The sequence below is a fragment of the Aotus nancymaae genome, unplaced genomic scaffold (genome assembly GCF_030222135.1).
Source record: "Aotus nancymaae isolate 86718 unplaced genomic scaffold, 86718_ANA_hifiasm-v0.15.2.pri h1tg000002l, whole genome shotgun sequence".
In the NCBI taxonomy this organism is placed as follows: domain Eukaryota; kingdom Metazoa; phylum Chordata; class Mammalia; order Primates; family Aotidae; genus Aotus; species Aotus nancymaae.
The window spans coordinates 9,222,211-9,248,118 of NW_026988413.1; the positions used below are offsets into that span (position 1 = coordinate 9,222,211).

The window sequence follows — 25,908 nt, forward strand, 5'->3', positions numbered from 1 at the left end:
AATGTCCTTTGATGGATGGTAGCTATACAAACTACAATACATACATAGTACTAATGCATTTTTTTCCTTTCTTTTCAGACAAAGTCTTGCTCTGTCACTCAGGCTGGAGTGCAGTGGTGTGATTTCCACTCACTACAACCTCTGCCTCCCAAGGTCAAGCAATTCTCCTGCCTCGGCCTCACAAGCAGCTGGGACTTCAGGCAGGTGCCACCACACCTGGCTAATTTTTGTATTTTTAGTAGAGATGGTGTTGCCATGTTGGCCAGGCTGGTGTCAAACTCCTGACCTCAAGTGATCTGCCCGAATCCACCTTCCAAAGTGCTGGGATTACAGGCATGGGCCACGGTTCCTGACTTTTGTTTTCTTTTTAGAGAAAGGAGTCTGGCTATAATGCCCAGGCTGGCCTTGAACTCCTGAGCTCAAGAGGTCCTCCCACCTCAGGATCCCTTGAGGGACCTACAGGTGAGAGCCACTACACCCAGTGTTCCTCGATAACATTGATACAGATAACAATGTGGATGAATCTCAAAGGTATACTGTTGTATGTTGTAACCTTTTAGAAATCTCAAAAGGTTATATATTGTATAATTTCATTTATGTGACATTCTTGAAAGGTAAAACTATAGAGACAGAAATAAATCAGCTCTTGCTAAGGGTTACAGATGTAGGAAGGGAGGTGAGTCCAAAGACATTACAAGCTTATTGGGCACGGTGGCGCTCACATATAACCTGAGCACGTTGGGAGGCCCAGGCAGAGGATCGCTTGAGGCCAGGATTTTGAGACCAGCCTGGGCAACATAGTAAGACCCTATCTCTAGAAAAATTTAAAGAAAGATATTACAAGGCATTTTAGAGGGTGATAAAACTTCCAATAGCCTTGTAACCAGTCCCCTTGAGACTTCAGCATCCTGCAGTTCTTAAGGACTGAAATAATGAAAATTCTGATCAGGCCCTTGCTTGTTTGCATGTTTTAACCACTCACTTTTTGCTCAATATTTCTTGTTCTCACAATATAATTGTATACTGCTGATGCACTGTTTCATTGTCAAGGAGGAGAAGATAACTTCAGGGTCATGAAAAATTGTTGCAGGGGGAATTAATGCCTTCAAGGTCATTGAGGCCAGCCACTGAGCCCAGAAGTCTGGTTGTTCAAGGTGTTATCAGACTGAAGAAACACAGACTTTTCCCCTTGGTTCCCTGAAACTCCCTTCCCTTACTCTCTAGCCCCATTAAAACTCTCTGTTTTTTTGTTAAGACGGATTTTAGAGATTTGCTCTGCTGCCTTCTTACTTTGGCTGAATCATTAAACCTTGCCTCTATCTCCAAGCACTGGTGTCTCAGTGTTTGGCCTCAGCTGCCCGAGGTACACAAGCCTGATTTTGAGGTTCTACAACAGTCTGATTATGATGTCAGTTACATGTTTATACATATGTTAAAATTTGGAGTTCTATGTAGTAGTATAGAAGTATATTTATTTTTTGGGGGGCGGGGGTACAGAGTTTCACTCTTGTTGCCCAGGCTGGAGTGCAATGCTGCGATCTCAGCTCACTGCAACCTCCACCTGCCTATTCAAGCATTTCTCCTGCCTCAGACTCCCAAATAGCTGGGATTACAGGCATGTGCCAACATGCCCGGCTAATTTTGTATTTTTAATAGAGATGGGATTTCTCCATGTTAGTCAGGGTGGTCTCCAACTCCCGACCTCAGGTGATCCGCCTGCCTTGGCTTCCCAAAGTGCTGGGATTACAGGCATGAGCCACCGCACTCGGCCAGAAGTTATACTTCTATATACCTTAAAAGTATTTTTTTTTAAGTTCATAGTTAAAAGTTCAGAGCACTATGCGTAAGAAAACAATTGTACCGTATAACATTTGTAAAAGTAAAAAATGTTCAACAGTAAGGTGCATGTACACGTCTTGATTCAGTGGCAAACACAGATGTGCACACGCTCCTTAGCCTATTCGGGGACTATTTTATTTCTCATGGACACCCTCTCCTAACTGCACACTTTTCATTTGTTACTTTAGCCTGACACCTAAGACATGACCAGGACAGAATGCGAGGTTGATTTTCTGTGCACAATCGCCAGCCCCTTCCTCGCCCTCTCTCTCCTTTCTGTCTCTCCCTGGTTTCTCCTTCTGCGTCTTCCCACCTCTCCCCTGTTGCGTCCCCGTGTTTCTCACGCCCTGTGTCATGGCCTCCTCTGTCTTCTCCCGCTCTGTCTCTCTTTCCCGCCAGGGCCGGGGGTGCCCGGCCCGCGTCCCTGGGCCACCCTGAGACCCTGAGTCCCGCAGGCGGCCCTGAAGCTGGGGTGGCCTCCCCACGGGGTCTCTGCTCGAGGCCGTTCTCTGCCAAGGAGGGAGCGTGGCGGCCCGGGGAGCCCAGAAGGGCCCTGGACCCACGGGGACCGGGCGTGGTGGGCGGACCCCACCTCCGCGTACCGACGGGACAAGCCTGGGGACCCCAGGGCCTCCAAGTCCCCGGCGGGACGGACAGCCCGGGCCACCGCGGGCAGCGCGCGCCTCCCGCCCCCTGCCCGGCCTCGCTGGATTCCCGGGACCCCCTCACAGACGAAGCCCTCGAGCTCATCCCTGACTCGGGGGCGGCTTTGGGAGGGACCGCACCGGACGCTCCCCTCTCGCTGCCTCTCAGTCTGGGCTTCTGTGGAGCGCGTCTCCCTGTCCCTGCTCTCTCCATCTCCACGTGCCTCCGTTTCCCCATCCGTAAGGTCCCTCAACTCGTCTGCGGCTGCCTCCCTCGATGTAGATCCCAGGAGTCCAAGGGTCCCTCAAAGACCGGAATGCCGCGGCCGGCACGGAGGGCGCCCGGAGACCCCTCCTCTGAGTCCCGACCCCTGGGCGGCGGCGCTCCTCCCGCCCGCAGGGGGCGCTGTGAGGCGGAGCGGCCGCCGCGACCCGGCGCCGAGTCCCAGCATGCACCGCGCCTGGCCGGCGCTTCGATTGGGGGCCACACGGGCTGTCCCTGGGAGTCAGGTTGGGACGGAGTGGAAGGGGAGTCTGTGCGCAGTGGGGCTGGTTCCCGCGGAGCTGCCGGGGACGGTCAGCATTGCCGGGACCGGGCGGGACCGCGGGGGCCATGACGGAGCCGCCTCGGGTAAGCGGGCTGGCCTGTGTGGACGCCCGGTTTCGGGGTCGGGGTGGGTCCTCGGGTTCCGGGCTAGCCCGTGTCCTGGGGTCCCCGTGCGCGGCCGCGGTGCACGGGTAGGACGGAGTCTGCAGGCCGCTTCGTTTGGGGGTGTGGAGTCCGGGCCCTGCGGGGAGCTGGTGGTCTCCGCTCCCGCGGCTTGTCTGTAACCAAACCCCTGACAATGCCGAGCGTGGACCGAGGCCGACCTAGGAACGGGGAGGAGCCTGGGCGAGGCTGGCAGACGGCGGAAAGGATAAAAGCTCTGAGGCCAGAAGTGGATGTTACCCGTTAACCAGTTTTACATCGTAGTCATCGAAGTCAGAACAACTGTTCCAAAAGATTTTAGATTCCGAGTGGTTGAAATGGTGTTTGACGGGGGCTTCAGTGTCAGAATGTATTTTCTAACGTGGTTTGTGTTGAGTGTGAGATGATACATTAGAAGGAGTAGAAGAGGATACAAAAATTTAAGTTAGTGGTTTCTTAAAATCGAGGTTTAGAGGGTATTTATATCTTGTAAACTTTTCTTTTGAGGATTTTTGCTGATTATTAAATGAATTAGGCCGGGTGTGGTGGCTCAAGCCTGTAATCCCAGCACTTTGGGAGGCTGGGGCGGGTGGATCACTTGAGGTCAGGAGTTCGAGACAAGCCTGGCCAAAATGGCGAAACCCCCGAGTCTACTAAAAATACAAAAATTAGCTGGGCGTGGCAGCTCACGCCTGTAATCCCAGCTATTTGGGAGGCTGAGGCAGGAGAATCGCTTGAACCCGGGAGGTGGAGGTTGCAGTGAGCCGAGATCGCCCCATTGCATTCCAGCCTGGACAACAAGAGTGAGACTCCGTCTCAGAATAAATAAATAAATGAATGAATGAATGAGTGGCCAGGGGTGGTGGTTCACTCCTGAAATCCCAGCGCTTTGGGATGCGGAGGCTGGTGAATCACCTGAGGTCAGGAGTTGGAGACCAGACTGGCCAATATGGCAAAACCCTGTCTCTACTAAAAATACGAAAATTAGCCAGGCATGATGGTGCGTACCTGTAATCCCAGCTATTAGAGGGGCAGAGGCAGGAGGATCGCTTGAACCTGCGAGGCGGAGGTTTCAGTGAGCCGAGATTATGCTATTGCACTCCAGCCTGGGCAACAGAGTAAGATTCCATCTCAAAAGAAAGAAAAGAAAAAGAAGGCCAGACACGTTGGCTCACGCTTATAATCCCAGCACTTTGGGAGGCCGAGGCGGGTGGATCACGAGGTCAAGAGATCGAGACCATCCTGGTCAGCATGGTGAAACCCTGTCTCTACTAAAAATACAAAAATTAGCCGGGAGCGGTGGCTCACGCCTGTAATCCCAGCACTTTGGGAGGCCGAGGCAGGTGGATCACGAGGTCAAGAGATTGAGACCATCCTGGTCAACATGGTGAAACCCCGTCTCTACTAAAAATACAAAAAATTAGCTGGGCACGGTGGAGCGTGCCTGTAATCCCAGCTACTCAATTCTCCAGCTGAGGCAGGAGAATTGCCTGAACCCAGGAGGCAGAGGTTGCGGTGAGCCGAGATCGCGCCATTGCACTCCAGCCTGGGTAATAAGAGCGAAACTCCGTCTCAAAAAAAAAAAAAAAAAAATTAGCCGGGCATAGTGGCGCACGCCTATAGTCCCAGCTGCTTGGGAGGCTGAGGCAGGAGAATTGCTTGAACCCAGGAGGTGGAGGTTGCGGTGAGCCAAGATCGCGCCATTGCACTCCAGCCTGGGTAACAAGAGCGAAACTCTGTCTCAAAAAAAAAAAAAAAAAAAAGGAAACGAAAAGAAAAGAGTACATGCATACATACATAAGCATATTAATGTGCTAAGGGGAAGATATGGGTCCGATTCTTTCATAGACTCTAGGGCTTAGAGCTTTTCAGAGAGAACCTGGCCTTGCTGGCACCTTGATTTCAGACTCTGGTCAACAAAATTATGAGAGAACACATTTTTATTATGTTAAGCCACCCAGTTTGTGGTACTTAGATACAGCAGTCCTAGGAAGCTAATACACAGACCTCAAAAGCCGACTTCGGACCACTGACTTTTCCATTTGAGGAGTTAAAAAAAAAAAAAACATAAATTGCTATACCATTAAAAAAAATATATGCTAGATGAATTAAAAATCTAAACATAAAAGAACTTGAGACGTTCAGGCAATAGCATCTGTGATCTCAGTATAGAAAAGAATTTAAGACTCAAAAAGTAAAGAGACCTAAGAAAATATTGTTATATTTGCTTTAAAATTGAAAACTTCTATATGAGATAGCATAAACAAAATTTAATAGTAAGCCACAATCAAGGACAAAGTATTTAATTGTATAGTCAATAATCAATATGTAAGTTATATAAGGAAATACAACAAATGAAAGAATAAGTAACCCAATACAAATGTGGAGATAGGGCCGGGCACGGTGGCTCACGCCTGTAATCCTAGCGCTTTGGGAGGCCTAGATGGGTGGACCACCTGAGGTCAGGAGTTCGACAGCCTGGCCAACATGGTGAAACCCCATCTCTACTAAAAATACAAAAAGTAGCCAAGCATGGTGTCAGGCTCCTATAATTTGAGCTACCTGAGAGGCTCAGGCAGAAGACTCGCTTGAACTGGGGAGACAGAGGTTGCAGTGAGCCGAGATCAAGCCATTGTACTCCAGCCTATATATATAGTTATTTTTTGGAGGCAAAGTTTTGCTCATATATATATATATATATATATATGTGTATATATGTGTGTGTGTGTGTGTATATATATATATAAAATGTGTGTTTGTGTGTGTGAGTGTATGGAAAGGATATAAACAGTGAAATTATACACCTGAAAAGAAATGATTAATGAATAAAAGAATGGATTTAAAACTGGTGACAGTTAGGCCAGGCACAGTGGCTTATGCCTGTAATCCCAGCACTTTGAGAGGCCAAGGCAGGCAGATCACCTGAGGCCAGGAGTTTGAGACCAAGGTGACTAATAGGGTGAAACCCTGTCTCTACTAAAATACAAAAATATTTAGCCAGGTGTGGCTGCATGAACCTCTAGTCCCAGCTACTTGGAAGGCTGAGACAGGAGAACTGCTTGAAGCCAGGAAGTGGAGGTTGCAGTGAGCCGCGATTGTGCCACTGCACTCCAGCCTGGGTGACACAGCGAGACTCTGTCTCAAAAACAAACAAACTTGTAACATTCAGACAGTGGAACACTATAGAAAATTAACATAAATTAGCTCTATATATAATCAACAGGGACAGATCTCAAAATGTTGATTTTGAGGGAAGAATACAAGTTGCAGTATAATAAAGTATGTATAAAAGATACAAAGTGATGTGATTTATCGATACATATATATATTAAAATGAAGTGAAAAGCTCGCATACTAATCATAATGTTTGCCTTTACAAAGGAAGGAGAATGTGACAATATCAGAAAGTGATTGAAGAGAGAAACCACAGGAGCTTGAGTTTCATCTGTTACATTCTATTTCATTAAAAGGAACTCTGAAGGAAAATGTTAAACTTGTTAAATCAGTAGTGACTACTAGGATGCTGTTATAGTTTTCTCTGTAACTTTCTGGATCTTTAAACTTGTAAAAAAAATTTTAAAAGCATTTTAAGAGTAAGGAATTTTAATCAGAGAAGAGGAGAGAATGGGTTCTTTTTTTTTTCTTTTTTTTAAGATGGAGTTTTGCTCTTGTTACCCAGGCTGGAGTGCAATGGCGCGATCTCGGCTCACCGCAACCTCCGCCTCCTGGGTTCAAGCAATTCTCCTGCCTCAGCCTCCTGAGTAGCTGGGATTACAGGCACGCGCCACCATGCCCAGCTAATTTTTTTATATTTTTAGTAGAGACGGGGTTTCACCATGTTGACCAGGATGGTCTCGATCTCTTGACCTCGTGATCCACCTGCCTCAGCCTCCCAAAGTGCTGGGATTACAGGCGTGAGCCACCGCGCCCGGCGAGAATGGGTTCTTTAGCACAGAAGTTTAAACATACATTCAGTTCTGCAATAATACAGCATATGCATTTCTGAAAATCACAGTACTATGCAAAATTGTGCAGTAAAAACCACAGAGCTTGTTGGGAGAAATGTTAGGCAAGCAGTACTCAAACTTTCATCTGTGAAGTGTTAACAAGAAAGAATTAGAACCTAAAAGCAGTTTTATGCACTTTGATGATTAATAACTAATCTTAATTGCCTTAAAAACTGTCTGCAATAAGCCTTGGCGGTGGCACACGCCTGTAATCCCAACACTTTGGGAGGCCAAGGCGGGCAAATTACCTGAGATCTGGAGTTCAAGACCAGCCTGGCAAACATGGTGAAACCCTGTCTCTACTAAAAATACAAAAAATAGCCTAGCATGGTGACGGGCACTTGTAATCCCAGCTGCTTGGGATGCTGAGGCAGGAGAATCACTTAACCTCGGAGGCAGAGGTTACAGTGAGCTGAGATCGCACCACTGCACTCCAGCCTGGGTGACAGAGCGAGACTCAGTCACACACACACACACAAAAACAACAAAAATACCCTAAGCAACATGGTGAGACCCCTCTCTACAGAAAATTAGCCAGGCTGGCATATCCCTGTGGTCTCAGCTACTCGGGAGGCTAAGGCAAGAGAATCACTTGAGCCCAGGAGATCAAAGTTATGGCGAGCTGTATTGGCACCACTGCACTCTGGCCGGGGCAACAGAGTGAGACCCCCATCTCAAAAAAAAAAAAAAAAAAAAAAAACCCTAAAAAAACTACCTGAAATGTGCTTGTGGAAGTGGGTATAACAAACTTTGCAATTTGTGAGCTATTGTGAAGTGGTGAAAGGAAGGTTATCTGAATGAGATGGAAAGTTGTGACCCCAGAGGTGGATAAGCAGGGGTCATAACACAGGGTAATCTGATGTTTGAAGTGTGTTGCATGTGTGCATTTTATTTCTATCTAGGCAGCTCAGTTCTGTTTGTTCACATAGTTCACAAAGTTTCTCACCCTTGCCACTACTAACATCCTGTGCTGGATAATTTTCTGTTTTGAGGGCTGTCCTGTGCATTGTAGGATGTTTACCAGTATTCTTAGCTGCTCCTCACTAGATGCCAGTAGGCCGCCCCCGCATTATAACAGTAAAAAATGTCTCCAGGGGACAAAATTGTTCTGATTGAGAACCACTAATCTAGTGTTTCTTATAGACAGAATTGCACATGAGCAAATGCAAAATTTTGTAATATATTGTCTCCTAATACAGCAATTATGTTGAAACAAATTCACATTTCAAAACAAGCATTATAGCAGAAATGACTGTATTTCATTAAACTTAAAATAATGAATTTGATTTAAGTGTTGCTACATCTGCAGTTTGGATATTTGTCCCCAAACCTCATGTCAAAATTGGATCTGCAGTGTTGAAAGTGGGCCCTAATGGGAGGTGTTTAGGTCACGGGGGGTGGATCCTTCATGAATGTCTTGGTGCTATCCTCTGTTAGTTCCTGAGGGAGCTGGTTAAAAAGCGCCTGACACATCCACCCCTTGGTCTCCCTGTCTTGCTTCCTCTTACCGTATGATGATCTCTGCACATGCCAGCTCATTTTGTTTTGTTTTGTTTTGTTTTGTTTGAGATGGAGTCTTGCTTTTTCGCCCAGGCTGGAATGCAATGGCATGATCTCGGCTCACTGCAGCCTCTACCTCCTGGGTTCAAGTGATTCTCCTGCCTCAGCCTCCTGAGTAGCTGGGATTACAGGCCCCTGCCACCACGCCTGACTAATTTTTGTATTTTTAGTAGAGACAGGATTTTACCATGTTGGCCAGGCTAGTCTTGAACTCCTGACCTCAGGTGATCTACCCACCTTGGCCTCCCATAGTGCTGGGATTATAGGTGTGAGCCACCACTAGGCCCGGCCCCCTTCACCTTCCACCATGAACAGAAGCAATCTGAGACCTTCACTGGTGCTGTGCTTCTTGTACAGCCTGCAGACCTGTGACCCAAATAAACCTCTTTACTTTAAAATTTACCCCACCTTGGTGTTCCTTTATAGCAATACTAAACACACTAAAACAAATATAGAGGAATCATTCGAGTTTTAAAACTCAACTCTAAATTTCACAGTGAATATAACAAAAAGATGGGAAGTCCTAGCAAGAGTAGTCCAGCAAGAGAAAGAAATAAAAGGCATCCAAATAGAAATAGAGGAAGTCAAACTATCCCTTTTTGCAGACTGTATGATTCTATATGTAGAAAAACCCCATGGTGTGCCCAGACGCTCCTTGATCTGATAAACAACTTCAGCAAAGTCTGAAAATACAAAATCAGTGTACAAAAATCAGTAGCATTACAATACAACAACATCCAAGCTGAAAGCCAAATCAAGAATGCAGTCCCAATCACAATAGACACAAAAAGACTAAAATGCCTAGGAATACAGCTAACCAAGGAGGTGAAAGATCTTTACAACAAGAATTACAAAACACTATTCAAAGAAATCAGAGATAACACAAAGAAAGAGAAAAATACTTCATGCTCATGGATAAGAAGAATCAATATTGTTAAAATGGCCATACTGCCCAAAGCAGTTTCCAGATTAATTGCCATTCCTCTCAAACTACCAATGACAATTAGGAAAAAAACTATGTTGTCTCTCTCTCTCTTTCTTTCTTTCTTTTTCTTTTCTTTCTCTCTCTCTCTCTTCTCTCTTTCCTTCCTTCCTTCCTTCCTTCTTTTCTTTCTTTCTCTTTTTTTTTTTTGATGGAGCTTTGTTCTTGTTGCCCAGGCTGGAGTGCAGTGGTGCAGTCTTGGCCCACTGCAACCTCTGCCTCCTGGGTTCAAGCAGTTCTCCTGCCTCAGCCTCCTGAGTAACTGGGATTAAAGGCATGTGCCACCATGCCCAACAATTTTTGTATTTTTAGCAGAGATGGGGTTTCTCTATGTTGGCCAGGCTGGTCTCAAACTTCTGACCTCAGGTGATCTGCCCACCTTGGTCTCCCAAAGTGCTGGGATTACAGGTGTGAACCACTGTGTCCAGCTGTTGTTTGTCTATTTTTGAGGCAGGGTTTTGCTGTGCCGCCCAGGCTGGAGTGTAGAGGCATGCTGCAACCTCTGCCTCCCAGACCCAAGCAGTTCTCCCACCTCAACCTCTCAAGTAGCTAGGACTACAGGCATGTGCCACCATACCCTGCTAATTTTTCTGGATTTTGTTATTATTTTGGTAGAGATGAGGTTAGCTCTGTTGCCCAGATTGGGCTCAAACTCCTGGGCTCAAGCAATTAATCTACCTTGGCCTCCCAAATTACTGGGATTGCAGGTGTGAGCTAGTGTCTGGCTGAAAAAACTTTAAAAATTCATATGTAAAAAATAAAATAAAATTCATATGTAACCAAAAAAAGAGCCCAAATAGCGAAGGCAGTCCTAGGCAAAATGAACAAAGCTGGAGACATCACACTACCCAATTTCAAACTATACTACAAGGCTACAGTAACCAAAACAGCATGGTACTGGTACAAAAACAGACATATAGACCAATGGAACAGAATAGAGAGTCCAGAAATAATGCCACACACCTACAGTCATCTGATCTTCTACAAAGTCAACAAAAGCAGTGGGAAAAGGACTCCCTATTTAACAAATGGTGCTGAGATAACTGGCTAGCCATATGCAGAATACTGACACTGTGCCCATTCCTTATACCATATACAAAAATCAAGTCAACATAGATTAAAGACTTAAATGTAAAACCTTAAAACTATACAAACCCTGGAAGATAATGTAGGAAATAGCATTCTGGACATAGGCCCTGGCAAAGATTTTGTGATGAAGACTCCAAAAGCAATTGCAATGAAAACAAAATTGACACATGGGACCTAATTAAACTAATGAGCTTCTACACAGCAAAAGAAGCTATCAGCAGAGTAAACAGACCCTACAGAATGGGATATCTGCAAACCATGCATCTGACAAAGGTCAAATACCTAGAATCTACATGGAACTTAAATTTACAAGCAAAAAACAACTGATTAAAAAGTGGGCAAAGGACATGAACAGACACCTCTCAAAAGAAGACATACACATGGCCAACAAGCATATGAAAAAATGCTCGGCATCACTAGCCATTTGAGAAATACAAATCAAAACCAAAATGACAAAGCCACAATGAGGTACCATCTCATATCAATCAGAATGGGTACTATTAAAATGTTTAAGGAAAAAACAACAAAAAACCAGATGCTGGCAAGGTTACAGAGAAAAGAGAACACTTATACACTGCTGGTAGGAATGAAAATTAGTTCAGCCTTTGTGGAAAGCAGTTTGGTGATTTCTTAACTCAAAGCAGAATTAACTTTTTTTTTTTTTTTTTTTTTTTGAGATGGAGTCTCACTCTATCATCCAGGCTGGAGTGCAGTGGTGCATCTCGGCTCACTGCAACCTCTGCCTCCTGGGTTTGAGCAATTCTTTTGCCTCAGCCTCCCAAATAGCTGGGATTACAGGTGCCCGTCACCACACCCGGCTAATTTTTGAATTTTTAGTAGAGACGGGGTTTTGCCATGTTGGCCAGGCTGGTCTCAAACTCCTGACCTCAGGTGATCTGCCTGCCTTGGCTGCCCAAAGTGCTGGGATTACAGGCATGAGCCACTGCAACTGGCCATAATTGCCATTTGACCCTGCAATCCCATTATACCCAAAGGAATATAAATTGCCATTTGACCCTGCAATCCCATTATACCCAAAGGAATATATACCCAAAGGAATATAAATTGTTCTGCATAAAGACACATGTATGCATATGTTCATTGCAGCACTATTCACAATAGCAAAGATGTGGAATCAACCTAAATGCCCATCAATGGTAGACTGGATAAAGAAAGTGTACATATGTACCATGGAATGCTATGCAGCCATCAAAGAAAATCGTATCCTTTGCAGAAAGACGGATGGAGCTGGGGGCCATTATCCTAAGTGAAGTAATGCAGGAAAAATAGTACCACATGTTCTCATAAGGGGGTGCTAAACACTGAGAATATATGGATACAAAGCAGGGAATAACAATGGGGCCTACTTGAAGGTGGAGGTTGGGAGGAGGATGAGGACTGAAAAATTACTTATCAGTTCTATGCTTATTACCTGGGTGATGAAACAATCTGCACACCAAACCCCCACAGCACGTAATTTGCCTATATAGCAAACCTGCACATGTACTCCTGAACCTAAAATTAAAAAAAAAAAAAAATTTTTTTTGGCCGGACTTGGTGGCTCACCCTGTAATCCTAGCACTTTGGGAGGCCAAGGCAAGTGGATCTCCTGAGGTCAGGAGTTTGAGACCAGCCTGGCCAATGTGAAATCCTATCTCTACTAAAAATACAAAAATTAGCTGGGCATGGTGGTGGGTACCTATAATCCCAGTTACTCGGGAGGCTGAGGCAGGAGAGTTGCTTGAACCCGGCAGAAGGAGGTTGCAGTGAGCCAACACTGTGCTGCTTCAGTCTGGGCAAAACAGAAAAACTCCATCTCAAAAAAAAAAAAATTAAATAAAAGATAAAGAGGCTGAGCATGGTGGCTCACATCTGTAATCTAAGCACTTTGGGAGTCCGAGGTGGATGGATAACTCAAGGCCAGGAGTTGGAGACCAGTCTGGCCAACAGGGCGAAACCCCGTCTCTACTTAAAAAAAAAAAAAAAAAAATGGGTGGTGGTGCACACAGGTAGTCCCAGCTACTTAGGAGGCTGAGGCAGGAGAATTGGGAAGTGGAGGATGCAGTGAGTTAAGATCACACCACTGCACTTCAGCCTTGGCAACAGAGTGAGACTGTCTCAAAATAAAAGTAAATAAAAATAAAAATTAGGCTGGGCATGGTGACTCACGCTTGTAATTCCAGCACTTTGGGAGGCTGAGGTGGGCAGATCACGAGGTCAGGAGACCGAGACCATCCTGACCAACATGGTGAAACGCTGTCTCTACTAAAAATAGAAAAATTAGCTGGGTGTGGTGACACATGCCTGTAATCCTAGCTATTCGGGAGGCTGAGGAAGGAGAATAGCTTGCACCAAGGAGTTGGAGGTTGCAGTGAGCCCAGCCGAGATCCGACCACTGCACTCCAGCCTGGCGACAGAGCCAGACTCCATCTCAAAAATAAAAAATAAAGTTGAAACAAGATTAATACCCATAGAAAATAAGGACATACAGCAATAACAGTTGCAGTTCAATAAAAAGTGGGATGTATGCTTATGTAATTAGAGTATTTTAAACTAAAATACATAATTTACATACTCCTACTTATGAACCTCAGGAAGTGTCCATTAATCTAAGTCAACTATAATAAACATAAATATTAAACAATACTAACAAATTTGTGTGTGTTGCATTTTTTCTAATGCAGTTTTTAGAAAAGCAATAAAATTCAAAACCAATTGCTGGTAACTCTTTAGTCTTCTGCTTCTTGGGGAGGCCTCGGGAAACTTACAATCATGGCAGAAGGCGAAGGGGAAGCAGGTACAGTCTTCACGTGGCTGGAGCCGGAGAGAGAGAGAGAGTGAAGGGGGAAGTGCTACACTTTTAAGCAAGCAGATCTCATAAGAACTCACTATCCTGAGAACAGCAAGAGGGAAGTCCGCCCCCCATGATTGAGTTGCCTCCCACCAGGGCCCTCCTCTAATCCTGGGGATGACAATTCAATAGGAGATTTGGGTGGGGACACACAGCCAAAGCACATCAAGTGTATGCCTAGGTATTTTATTGTTTTTCCAGCCATTGTAAAAGGTACTGAGTTCTCGATTTCTCAGCTTGGTCGTCATTGGTGTATAGAAATGCTACTAATTTATATACTTTTTTTTTTTATAACCTGAGACTTTCCTGAATTCATTTGTCAAATCTAAGAGAGTCCTTTTGGAGGAGTGTTTAGGGTTTTCTCTTGCCTGATTGCTCTGGCTAGGATTTCCAGCCTCACATATTAATGTAAATTAAAACACTGAAATACAATTTGCCGCCCCACATTGGCAAAAAATAAAGTTTAAGAACATTTTGTGCTGTCAAAGGTGTAAAAAAACAAGAAGTCTCATGTTAATAGCAAGGGTAAATGTGCTGGATTATTTTTGGATGACAATCTAATGTTATCTATTAAAATTGAAGATGTGTATACTCTTTGATTTAGTAGTTCTTTTTTTTTTTTTTTGAGACCGAGTCTCACTCTGTCTCCCAGGCTGGTGTGCAGTGGCACGATCTCGGCTCACTGCAACCTCTGCCTCCCAGTTCAAGCGATTCTCCTGCCTCAGCCTCCCAAATAGCTGGGATTACAGGTGTCTGCCACCACGCCCAGCTAATTTTTGCATTTTTAGTAGAAACAGAGTTTCACCATGTTGGCCAGGATGGTCTTGATCTCCTGACCTTGTGATCCACCTGTCTCGGCCTCCCAAAGTGCTGGAATTACAGGCATGAGCCACCGTGCCCAGCTAGTAGTTCTCCTTTTTAGACTTAACCTGCAGAAGTAAAAGCATTGATAGATAGGAAGCACGTGAGAACACTGTATTTTATAAGTGAAACAAACAATGCGTGTCCCATCAGTGGGGTATATCTAATCATGGAATATTAATGCAACTTTACCAAACAAATAAGTTTGCCTCAATATATATTACTGACCTAGAAAGAGATCTGTGACATATTAAGTGAATGAAGCTACAAAGTGATTTGTTCCCATTTTTGTAAAAAAAATTCCATACTTTACATATGTACATATACTTTGAACAAACATAATGAAACGTGGAGGGGGGCGTGTAGTGGTTAGCAGCAGAACGATGTGATTGGAGTTTGGGAAGGAGTAGTTTTCCAGGAAGAAGCTGCTGAACAACGAAAAACAGTTGTCCACGGCAGAAGTCTTTTAAATTAACAAGGAGAAGGAGCTGGAGTCGTTCTGAAGCAATCACGAATGCATATGTCTTATGTCTACAATTTCAGCTACCTCTGACTTTTGAGGATGTTGCCATTTATTTCTCGGAGCAAGAATGGCAGGATCTACAGGCATGGCAGAAGGAGCTTTACAAGCGTGTGATGAGAAGCAATTATGAGACTCTCATTTCTCTAGGTAAGGCCTGTTCACCTTTGTGGGTAGGGCATGGAACTGGATCCTGTAAGGGGTCACAGTCACTTGCTGCTCCTGTTTCTTGGGTAGCAAGATTTCTCAGAAGGATATTTTTACTCTGTAATCTTTTGTTAATACTTTTGTCAACACTGTTAATCCTTACTCAAGGGTAGACGTTGTTGCTTGAGAATATTTGAGCAGTGTAAGGTGATGGGGTGACTAAATATTATATATGAGGGGCCTTTAGTCATGACACTGTCAGGATGCCATGATCGTCCACATAGGAGCACACCTAGCGCACATTCTTGAAGTGCCCTGTATATCTTTAACCTGGGATATCCCTACCTCACAACTTTTACAGTGGGGTCTAAATACTTCAGAAAACCTGTTTTGGAAGGCTGTACAAGGAAGTGTTTTAAGAGTAGCTCTCTCTGCCTGGTTATGATATTGGATGTTCTTTTTGCTTATTTGGTTTTTATATTTCTTTTTATTTATCAAATATAATTTTTAAAAAATCAGTCTGTTCAGAGAAGCATCAAGTGAAAGATCAGAGAGTCTCCTGCTTCATTCTTACCTCCACATTCAGTTAACTACCTGAAGGCAATCACTTTTAACCATTTTTGTTTGTTTTTAAAGTGGCTTCCTCCAATCTAAATATGCTTATGCTAACTATCTTGATTTATTGAGTTTAGAAAGCATTAATTAATTACTTTGAAAAATGAGGCATTAGCTCACTTATACACTCTTCTGTCTTCTGCTCCCCAGTTTTTGATAGTTTTCTGTGCCTCTGTTGGTCAGCTTTATAATTTAAAATAATATGTTTTTTTTTTGAGACGGAGTTTTGCTCTTTTTTTTTTTTTTTTTTTTGAGACGGAGTTTCGCTCTTGTTACCCAGGCTGGAGTGCAATGGCACGATCTCGGCTCACCGCAACCTCTGCCTCCTGGGTTCAGGCAATTCTCCTGCCTCAGCCTCCTGAGTAGCTGGGATTACAGGCATGCACCACCATGCCCAGCTAATTTTTTGTATTTTTAGTAGAGACGGGGTTTCACCATGTTGACCAGGATGGTCTCGATCTCTCGACCTCGTGATCCACCCGCCTCAGCCTCCCAAAGTGCTGGGATTACAGGCTTGAGCCACCGTGCCCGGCCAATAATATGTTTAAGATTCTAGCTTGTGCCGGGCGTGGTGGCACGTGCCTGTAGTCCCAGCTACTCGGAAGGCTGAGGTGGGAGGATCGCTTGAGCCCAGGAGTTCTGGACTGTAGTTCGCTATGCTGATCGGGTGTCCGCACTAAGTTCAGAATCAATATGGTGACCTCCCGGGAGCTGGAGCGGGGGACCACCAGGTTGCCTAAGGAGGGGTGAACCGGCCCAGGTCGGAAATGGAGCAGGTCAAAACTCCTGTGCTGATCAGTAGCGGGATCGCACCTGTGAATTGCCACTGCACTCCAGCCTGGGCAACATAGCGAGACCCTGTCTCTTAAAAAGAAAAAAGGGAAAAAAAAAGATTCTAGCTTGTGTTCCATCAATTTCATCTCTTGACTCCTTCAGTATATAAAGATAATTAGTTCTCTAGTTCTTCCCTTCATCTCTTCTGCCAGTTCATGACAGCCATACTTCCTTATATTGCAGTTTCTAATATTTATATTCTGTTCTGTTACCATAGTTAAGTTTTACAGGCTGTATCTATGGATTGTTTCAAAAACATCTAACTGAAAACATTACATTATTTTCATTGTTACTGAAGAATCAGTTGCAGTAAATGAATCTATAGAGACATAAATATAATTCTGTGTCATTAACCCTGTGCCAACCTGTTGAGAATGTTCCAAGCATCAAGATCAAATGGATTCCCTTTTTGTCATTCTTATCAGTTGTTCAAAATTATGCTACATTTTGGCCAGCTGTGGTGGCTAACGCCTGTAATCCCAGCACTCTGGGAGGCTGAGGTGGGTGGATCACTTGAGGTCAGGAGTTTGACACCAGCCTGGCCAACATGGTGAAACCCTGTCTCTACTAAAAATACAAAAATTAGCTGGGCATGGTGGTGCATGTGTGTAATCCCAGATACCTGGGAGGCTGAGGGAGGAAAATCGCTTGAACCCAGAAGGTGGAAGCTACAGTGAACCAGTATTGTGCCACTGCACAAGACTGGGTGACAGTGAGGCTCTGTCTCAAAAAAAAAAAGAAAAAGACAAAATTATGCTACATTTTAACTTGTTTCACTGTTTTCAGTGTTAGGCCACAACTTTTTTTCATGCTTTCATCATATCCCTATGATTATCCATCATCATTATCATCTTTTTTTTTTTTTTTTGAGATGGGGTTTCACTGTCACCCAGTGTCACCCAGCCTGGAGTGCAGCAGTGTGATCCCAGCTCACTGCAACCTCCACCTCCCGGGCTCAAGAGATCCTCCCACCTCAGCCTCCCGAGTAGCTGGAACCACAGGTGCACACAACCATGCCTGCCTCATTTTTTGTATTTTTGGTAGAAACAGGGTTTTGCCATGTTGCCCAGGCTGGTTTCAAATTCCTGTGGTCAAGTGATCCACCTGCCTTGGCCTCCCCAAGTGCTGGGATTACAGTCGTGAGCCACTGTGGCTAGCTAGGAGAACCCCCATCTTCTTAATCTAACAGTCAGTTACATGGACCTTTCTGCCTTCTGTGAATTCTCTCCCCAAATCAATCTGTAGATTCAAAGCAAGTTCAGTCAGAATCCCAATAGAGCTTTTCATGGAATTTGATAAGCTGATCCTAAAGAACATGGGAGAACCAAGTCAAGAATAATGACAGTCTTATGGAACAAGATGGAAGGTGATTGTCCTATCAGATAGCAAGCCTTATTATGCGGTACTATGTTCGAGATAGAAAAACATCTGATAGCATCGTGTATTGTCAAGATGTGAAGCAAAGTGAGCATTCCTACTCTGTTGAGATTGTCGGTCAGCACAGCCACTTTGGAGAGCAATTTGGTAACATACAGTAAAATTGAAGACGTACTTATCCTATGATACAGCAATTCACTCCAAGAACTGTCAGTGCTTATGTGTGTATTCATAGAGGCATGCCAGGGAACAGAAGAAAAAGACAGACTGTGATATATTCATATAATCAAAGACTATCAAATGAAGCCAAGTGTTCCAAAATGGAGACATTTTGAAAATATAATTTGAGGAGAGAATAGCAAGTTGCAGTAAGATGTGGCATGGTCTATATAAAGTTTAAACCCAGCAATATTTTATACATTTTTATGTATATATTTTGAAATAAGAACATACATAGGAATAATATACACCAGATTCAGGGTAGTGCCTACCTATGGAGAGGGATATACGGGGGCTTAAACTGTGTAAAGTCTCATATCTTTAAAAAACATGAAGTAGGCTGGGTGTGGTGGCTCATGCCTATAATCCCAGCACTTTGAGAGGCCGAGGAAGGAGGATATCTTTATCCCAGGACCAGCCTGGACAATCTAGGGAGACCCTGTCTCTACAAAAAATTCAAAAATTAGCTGAGCATGGGGACTCCTGCCTGTAGTCCCAGCTATCAGGAGGCTGAGGTAGGAGGATTGCTTGAGCTCAGGAGGTCGAGGCTGCAGTGAGCTGTGATTGTACCACTGCACTTCAGCCTGGGAGACACAGCAAAACCCTATCAAAAACAAAAAAACAAAAAACCTGAAGTGTGTCAGCGTGGTAGGATTTGACAGAATTAGATGGCATCCAGATTTTTGTATATTTTTCTCCTTTTCCATGTGCTAGAAATACTTTTAATAAATCAAACTACTGGCCAAGTGCGGTGGCTCACACTGAACTGCAGTACTTTGAGAGGCCAAGGTGGTAGGACTACTTGAGCCCAGGAGTTTGAGGCTAGCCTGGGCAACACAGTGAGAGCCCCATCTCAAAAACTAATAAAAAAAAAATTAGCTGGTGTGGTGGCTCTTGCCTGTAGTCCCAGCTACTCAGAAGGCTGAGATGGGTAGATCACTGGAGCCCAGAAAGTTGAGGCTGCAGTAAGCTGTGATGCCACTGCACTCCAGCCTGGGAGATAGAGTGAGACCCTATCTAAAATAATAATAATAATAACTGAAAGCATTATTTTAAAAAACCCTTTTTACCACATTTTTGCCATAACCAACTTGCTTTAAAATTGGACCCCTATGATTTGGCTCTTATTAAATCACTATAAGAATATTGAAGGCTGGGTGCAGTAGCTCATGCCTGTAATCCTAGCACTCTGAGAAGCTGAGGCAGGCAGATTGCTTGAGCACAGGAATTTGAAACCAGCCTGGGCAACATGGTGAAACCTGTCTCCACTAAAAATGCAAAAATTAGCTTGGCCTGGTGGTGCATGCCTGTAGTCCCAACTCTTCAAGAGGCTGAAGTTGACGAATCATCTGCACCCAGGAAGTCGAGGCTGCAGTGAGCCATGTTGGCACCACTGCACTCCAGCCTTGGCAACTGGAGAGAGACCCAGTCTCAAAAATATATATATACAATAAATATAAATATATATATATAATTTATATATATAATACATATAAACATTATATATAATATATATAAGCATTAGCCATTTTGTTTTTGGACAAAATAGAGCATTGCTAGATGTATGGGGCCCATGACAAAATTAAAACACAATTGCTCTGACATGCCCAGACAGACTAAGGAAGCACTGTTAGGATGTGTAGGCAGTTTTCTCATCTTTGTGTAAACCTGTTTTTTTGTTTTTTGACATGTGTTCTCATACTTTGTCCCAGGAGTGAATGTTGAGAAATTGAGAAACTTAGTGTGCTTTAAATTCAGGAAGTTAAACTACCCTGTCTGACTTCTCTGTGCAGATGATGGACTTCCAAAACCAGAACTAATATCCTGGATTGAACAGGGGGAAGAGCCCTTCAGGAACTGGAGAGAATCACAGAAATCAGGAAACATAATTTGTTCCTCTGTTGATTTGCATTTAGAGACAGGTTTTGAGGAACAGCTGTTTTGGGGTGAGTATTAAGAAATCAGGGCCCTGACCTTAAGACATGGTGTTTAGATTTGTTCCCCTTCTCTGATCTTGTCATCCTGTTTGGGCAAGCTGAGGTTTGATGATTCTTATATTCTAGATAAATGCAGTGAAGCATCATGGTTAGGAATGTGGGTTCTGGAGCCTATCTCTGGATCTTGCTTTTTCTTGGTGACTTTGGGCAAGTTATTGAACCTTTCAGTATTTCAATGCCTCATCTATAAAATGAAAGTACCCATGTTATAGGATTGACTTGGTAATATACATGGTGTTAGGCCAGGTGTGGTGGCTCAAGCCTGTAATCCCAGCACTTTCAGATGCCAAGGCAGGTGGACCATTTGAAGTCAGAAGTTCTAGACTAGCCTGGACAACATGGCGAAACCCATTCTCTACTATCAATACAAAAAAATTAGCCAGCCGTGGTGGCGGGCACCTGTAATCCCAGCTACTGAGGAGGCTGAGGCAGGAGAATTACCTAAACCTGGGAGGTAGAGCTTGCAGTGAGCTGAGATTATGCCACTGCACTCCAGCCTGGGTGATGGAGCAAGACTCAGTCTCAAAAAAAAAAATACATATATATATATATGTGTGTGTGTGTGTGTGTGTATGTAAAGAGAGAGAGCACTGATATATAGTAAGAACTCAGCAGAAACTGGTTATCCAGATTTTTTTTTAAGACACAGGATATCGCTGTCACCCAGGCTGGAGCACAGTGGCATGACCATAGCTCACTGCAGTCTCGAACTCCTGATCTCAAGCAGTCCTCCCACTTCAGCCTTCCAAAGTGCTGGGAATATAGGTGTGAGTCACATGCCTGGCCCATGGTTATCCAGATTTTTGTGACTAATGTGGCTTCCTTCCTAACTAGAGAATTAGTTATCTACTTGAATTAGAGAATTGTTGTCTACTTGAATACTTCAATCTTAACTCTTCTCTTTGATTTCTTGTCATGATGAGAGAGTCCGAGATTTTTGGATTCTTAAATCAGTTTTTTTTTTCTTTTTTTTGAGACGGAGTTTCGCTCTTGATACCCAGGCTGGAGTGCAATGGCGCGATCTCGGCTCACTGCAACCTCCGCCTCCTGGGTTCAGGCAATTCTCCTGCCTCAGCCTCCTGAGTAGCTGGGATTACAGGCACGCGCCACCGTGCCCAGCTAATTTTTTGTATTAGTAGAGACGGGGTTTCACCATGTTGACCAGGATGGTCTCGATCTCTTGACCTCGTGATCCACCCGCCTCGGCCTCCCAAAGTGCTGGGATTACAGGCTTGAGCCACCGCGCCCGGCCTTAAATCAGTTTTAAAGTACAGAATGAAAAAGTCAAATGGGAGCATTGTTTCAAGAAATCTTGTCAGTTTTAGTTTTTATCTGCTTCGTTCGAAAGTGAAGGTTTTTCCCCACAAATTACTTAACTTTCTACCACCTGTTATTATTTCCAAGAAACCTTGAAACATTGGCAGAAATGGGGTTAGGGAGGGTGAAATAGGACCAACCCTTGCTGCCAGGTCTTAGAGATAGAATGGCTCAAGGATCACATGTAACTGTGGTATTAGTCAGGGCTCTGATAGGAACTTACTGCCATCCTCAGCTCAGGACTCCGGGTGTGTCTGTACATCAAAATGGGATACATCTGATGTTCCTGAAGTCATGACAGCAGTCAGCACTTACAGAGTGCATGCACTATGCCAGCCACCATGCCAAGCACCTCATGCACGTTAGCTCATTTAATTCTCACAGCCGTCTTACGTACTTTTGTTTTCATGTTTTTACAGAACGAGCTGAAGCCAAAAGAGATTAGCCTGACAAAGGTTATACAGTGGACAGATAGGATTCAAAAGCAGGCAGTTTGATTCCAGAGCTTACACTCTCCGTTTGCAACCTATATTTTCCATTTTTCAGTATTATCAAAAGATATGTCTGTTCAGTTTAGTTTCAGCAGACTCACCCAAACTCACTTTGGCCATAAGACAGACCACACTGTATGGTTGGGTAGCTCAGTGGAAGCTGGGTTCCCAGGCTTCCACAAGACACTCTTGTGGATCACTTGACTGTGAGAATCGTTAGTTGTGCAGCAGACAGGAATACCGACTGAATTTCTGTTTTCAATTGCAGGAAGCCAGCAGGCTGTGAATTCAGAAAAAACTAAAAGCCATTTCCAATTAGATCCTCTTGAGAGCCAGTGTTCCTTTGGATCCCTTTTAGGAGAAAGGGAAGCGGTTTCCTTCAGGCCTGACCAAGGCATCACCCTTGGGAGCCCACAGAGACATGATGCTAGGGTTTCTCCACCACTGGCCCGTGGTCCCAGTGAATCGGCCCAAAAAGAAGGAATCCCAGGTCCCAGAAATCTGGATCTCCCTGGTTTGCGGGACGTCCCTGCCTGGGAGAGCACCCAGCACCCTTGTCCTGTCTGCAGGGAAAGCTGTTGGGAGAACAACCATTTAGTAATGCACCAGAGGGGCCACTCGAAGGACCGGCTACCTAGGGCCTGGAAGAAACTCAACAGGCGGGCAGAGACACAGCTGCTGCGGAGCTGCCTTTGGGCACAGAAGCACTTCCGGTGTGGCACGTGCGGTAAGAGCTTCCGCCGGAAGCCATGTCTGCTGCGCCATCAGGCGGCACACACGGGTAGGGGCCCCTTCCAGAGCTCTGACAGTGAAATGTGCTTACGATGGGAGCGGGCCTATCCCAGCCACTGCCTCCGGCAGAAGCCTGCCCAGTGCACCCCGTGTAGCAAGCTCTCCCTCCCGGTAGACAGCACGCAGGCCTGCCGGTGCCAGCACAGCCAGGAGGGGCTGGCCTCCTGGGGAGAAGGCGGCGGGGCCTCCAGCAGTATGCACTCAGGACAGAAGCCAGGCTTGCGCCTGCCCAGGGAAGAGAGTGGCCACCAGGAGGGGGACACGGAGGCCCTGCAGCACGGCGTGGAGGGGCCCTGTTCCTGCCCAGCATGTGGCGAGCGTTCCCCTACGAGCACCAGGCTCGCCAACCACTGCAGGGCGCACACAGGAGAAAAACCCTTCCAGTGCCCGCACTGCCCCCGGCGCTTCCGCCTGCGCCACCTGCTGCAGGTCCACCAGCACGCGCACAGTGGGGAGAGACCGTTCTCCTGCAGGAAGTGTGGCAAGGGCTTCGCCAAGCAGTGTAAACTCGCGGAGCACATTCGAGTCCACAGCGGGGAGAAGCCTTTCTGGTGTGCCAAGTGTGGCAGGAACTTCCGTCAGAGGGGACAGCTGCTGCGGCACCAGCGGCTGCATACGGACGAGAAGCCCTTTCAGTGCCCAGAATGTGGGCTGAGCTTCCGCCTGGAGAGCATGCTGAGAGCCCACCGGCTGCGGCATAGCGGGGAGAGGCCGTTCTCCTGCAGCCAGTGCGGCAGAGGCTTCACCCACCAGTGCAAGCTCCGCGAGCACCTGAGGGTGCACAGCGGGGAGAGGCCCTTCCAGTGCCCGGAGTGCGACAAGCGCTTCCGCCTGAAGGGCATCCTGAAGGCCCACCAGCACACGCACAGCAAGGAGAGGCCGTTCTCGTGCGGGGAGTGCGGCAAGGGCTTCACCAGACAGTCCAAGCTCACGGAGCACTTGCGCGTGCACAGCGGGGAGAGGCCCTTCCAGTGCCCGGAGTGCGACAGGAGCTTCCGCCTTAAGGGACAGTTGCTCAGCCACCAGCGCCTGCACACGGGAGAGAGGCCCTTCCAGTGTCCGGAGTGCGGCAAGCGCTATCGCGTGAAGGCCGACATGAAGGCCCACCAGCTGCAGCACAGCGGGGAGATGCCGTTCTCCTGTGAGTGCGGTAAGGGCTTCGTGAAACACTCAAAGCTCATTGAGCACATCAGGACGCACACAGGAGAGAAGCCTTTTCAATGTCCCAAGTGTGACAAGAGTTTCCGCCTGAAGGCGCAGCTGCTCAGTCATCAGGGCCTGCACACAGGGGAGAGGCCTTTCCACTGTCCTGAGTGTGACAAGAACTTCCGGGAAAGGGGACACATGCTGAGGCACCAGCGCATCCACAGGCCCGAGAGGCCCTTTGCCTGTGGCGACTGTGGGAAGGGCTTCATTTATAAATCTAAGCTTGCAGAACATACCAGAGTACACGCAAAATCCTGTCCTGCTCCAGATGATCTGGATATTAAGAAAAGGCTCAGCCAACTGTTTGCAATGATAGAGGCCGATTGGAGTTGAGACAGAGTGGGACAGCTAAAGCGTTGAGCAGGATGGGTATTGCCGGGAAATCCACAGCAACAGTAGCCAGACCCGCTGGAAGATGGATTGTAGGAGCAGGTGTCCTTTGAGCGAGAGTGTAATACAAGTTAGGAATATGAAGAACCACAAAGGATTGTCTTTTCAGAAAATCACCAATTTCTTGTTTTTTGTTTTTTGTTTTGTTTTGAGTCAGTCTTGCTCTGTCACCCAAGCTGGAGTGCAGTGCCACGATCTCAGCTCACTGCAACTCCTCCCAGGTTCAAGCAATTCTCCTTCCTCAGCCTCCCAAGTAGCTGGGATTACAGATGCCTGCCACCACATCCGGCTAATTTTTTGTATTTTTAGTAGAGATGGGGTTTCACCATGTTGTTCAGGCTGGTCTTGAACTCCTGACCTTGTGATCCACCTCAGCCTCCCAGAGTGCTGGGATTAGAGGCGTGAGCCACTGCGCCAAGCCTTATGTTTCCTATCCAGTGATCAAAAGAGATCTTTATTTTTCCTGCCATCTTCGGTGGCAATTTTTGCCCGAATGCTAAGCCCACTATAAAATACCAGCTTGAATTAAGACAGAAGGAAACCCCTACAGTACCTTTCTCAAGCTGAAAGGAGGGGTGGCTATTAAATGTTATTCTACTTTTTTTTTTTTTTTTCAGAGTGTGATCTTAAACTGTGGGTTAAATCCAGTGAATTTTGTTGCAGGCCTCGAATGCTACTGGATTTGGTTTTCTTTCATTTATTTGTAAACTGGTAGCAATTAAATGAATTGTCCTGAGTCTTAGTTTGTTTATTTGAATGCTGAAGTTTCTTAACTGCTTCCGTAGGGATTATGCCTCATTCCCCCTAAGGAAAAGCTGATAATTTCAGCAAAATTTGGCTAACTTCATTTGAAGAGACATAAGCCTAGAAGCCCTAAGAAGTACAAAATCAGAACTTAGATTGGAGTTTGGAGCAGGAGATACAGATTTGGAAGTTAAGAGATGCTACTTGAAGAAGAGAGCTACTTTAATCAGAGGACTAAAAGCTGAGTTATGACAAAATAATCAGAAGCATTACAGCCATTTAGTGTGGAGAGTTAAAAATAAACATGATGTCAAAAGAAAAAACAAAAGAAAGACATGACACAAGTCCAACTTGAAGGAAAAAGTGAAGGCTGCCTTGTTTGTGACATTAGGTGAATGTGGGGTGTTCATGGTATATATTCTAGGAACAGAGTTGTACTCTGTACAAAGAATTACTGATTTTCAGAGGGTTCATGTTTCATGTAAAAGATGGCTGACCTGGCTGGGCGCTGTGGCTCACGCCTGTAATCCCAGCACTTTGAGAGGCTGAGGCCGGCATATCATCTGAGGTCAGAGTTCACAACTAGCCTGGCCTGGCCAACAGTAAAACCCTGTCTCTACTACAAATAAAAAAAATTAGCCGGGCCTGGTGGTGCATGCCTGTAATCCCAGCTACTGGGGAGGCTGAGGCAGGAGAATCTCTTGAACCTGAGAGGGCTGGGTGATAGAGCAAGACTCT

At 45.5% G+C, this 25,908-nt stretch overlaps 1 protein-coding gene across 1 annotated transcript; it reads left to right on the forward strand.

Annotated features, from left to right (window-relative positions):
• Positions 1-3,046: 3,046 nt before the first annotated feature.
• ZNF786 (zinc finger protein 786) lies at positions 3,047-25,162 on the forward strand. The gene is made up of 4 exons (XM_012444009.3): positions 3,047-3,114; positions 15,065-15,191; positions 20,027-20,179; positions 22,307-25,162. The coding sequence occupies exons 1-4, from the start codon at positions 3,097-3,099 to the stop codon at positions 24,367-24,369; spliced, it is 2,361 nt and encodes a 786-aa protein (XP_012299432.3). The 5' UTR covers positions 3,047-3,096; the 3' UTR covers positions 24,370-25,162.
• The last annotated feature ends 746 nt before the right edge of the window (positions 25,163-25,908 follow it).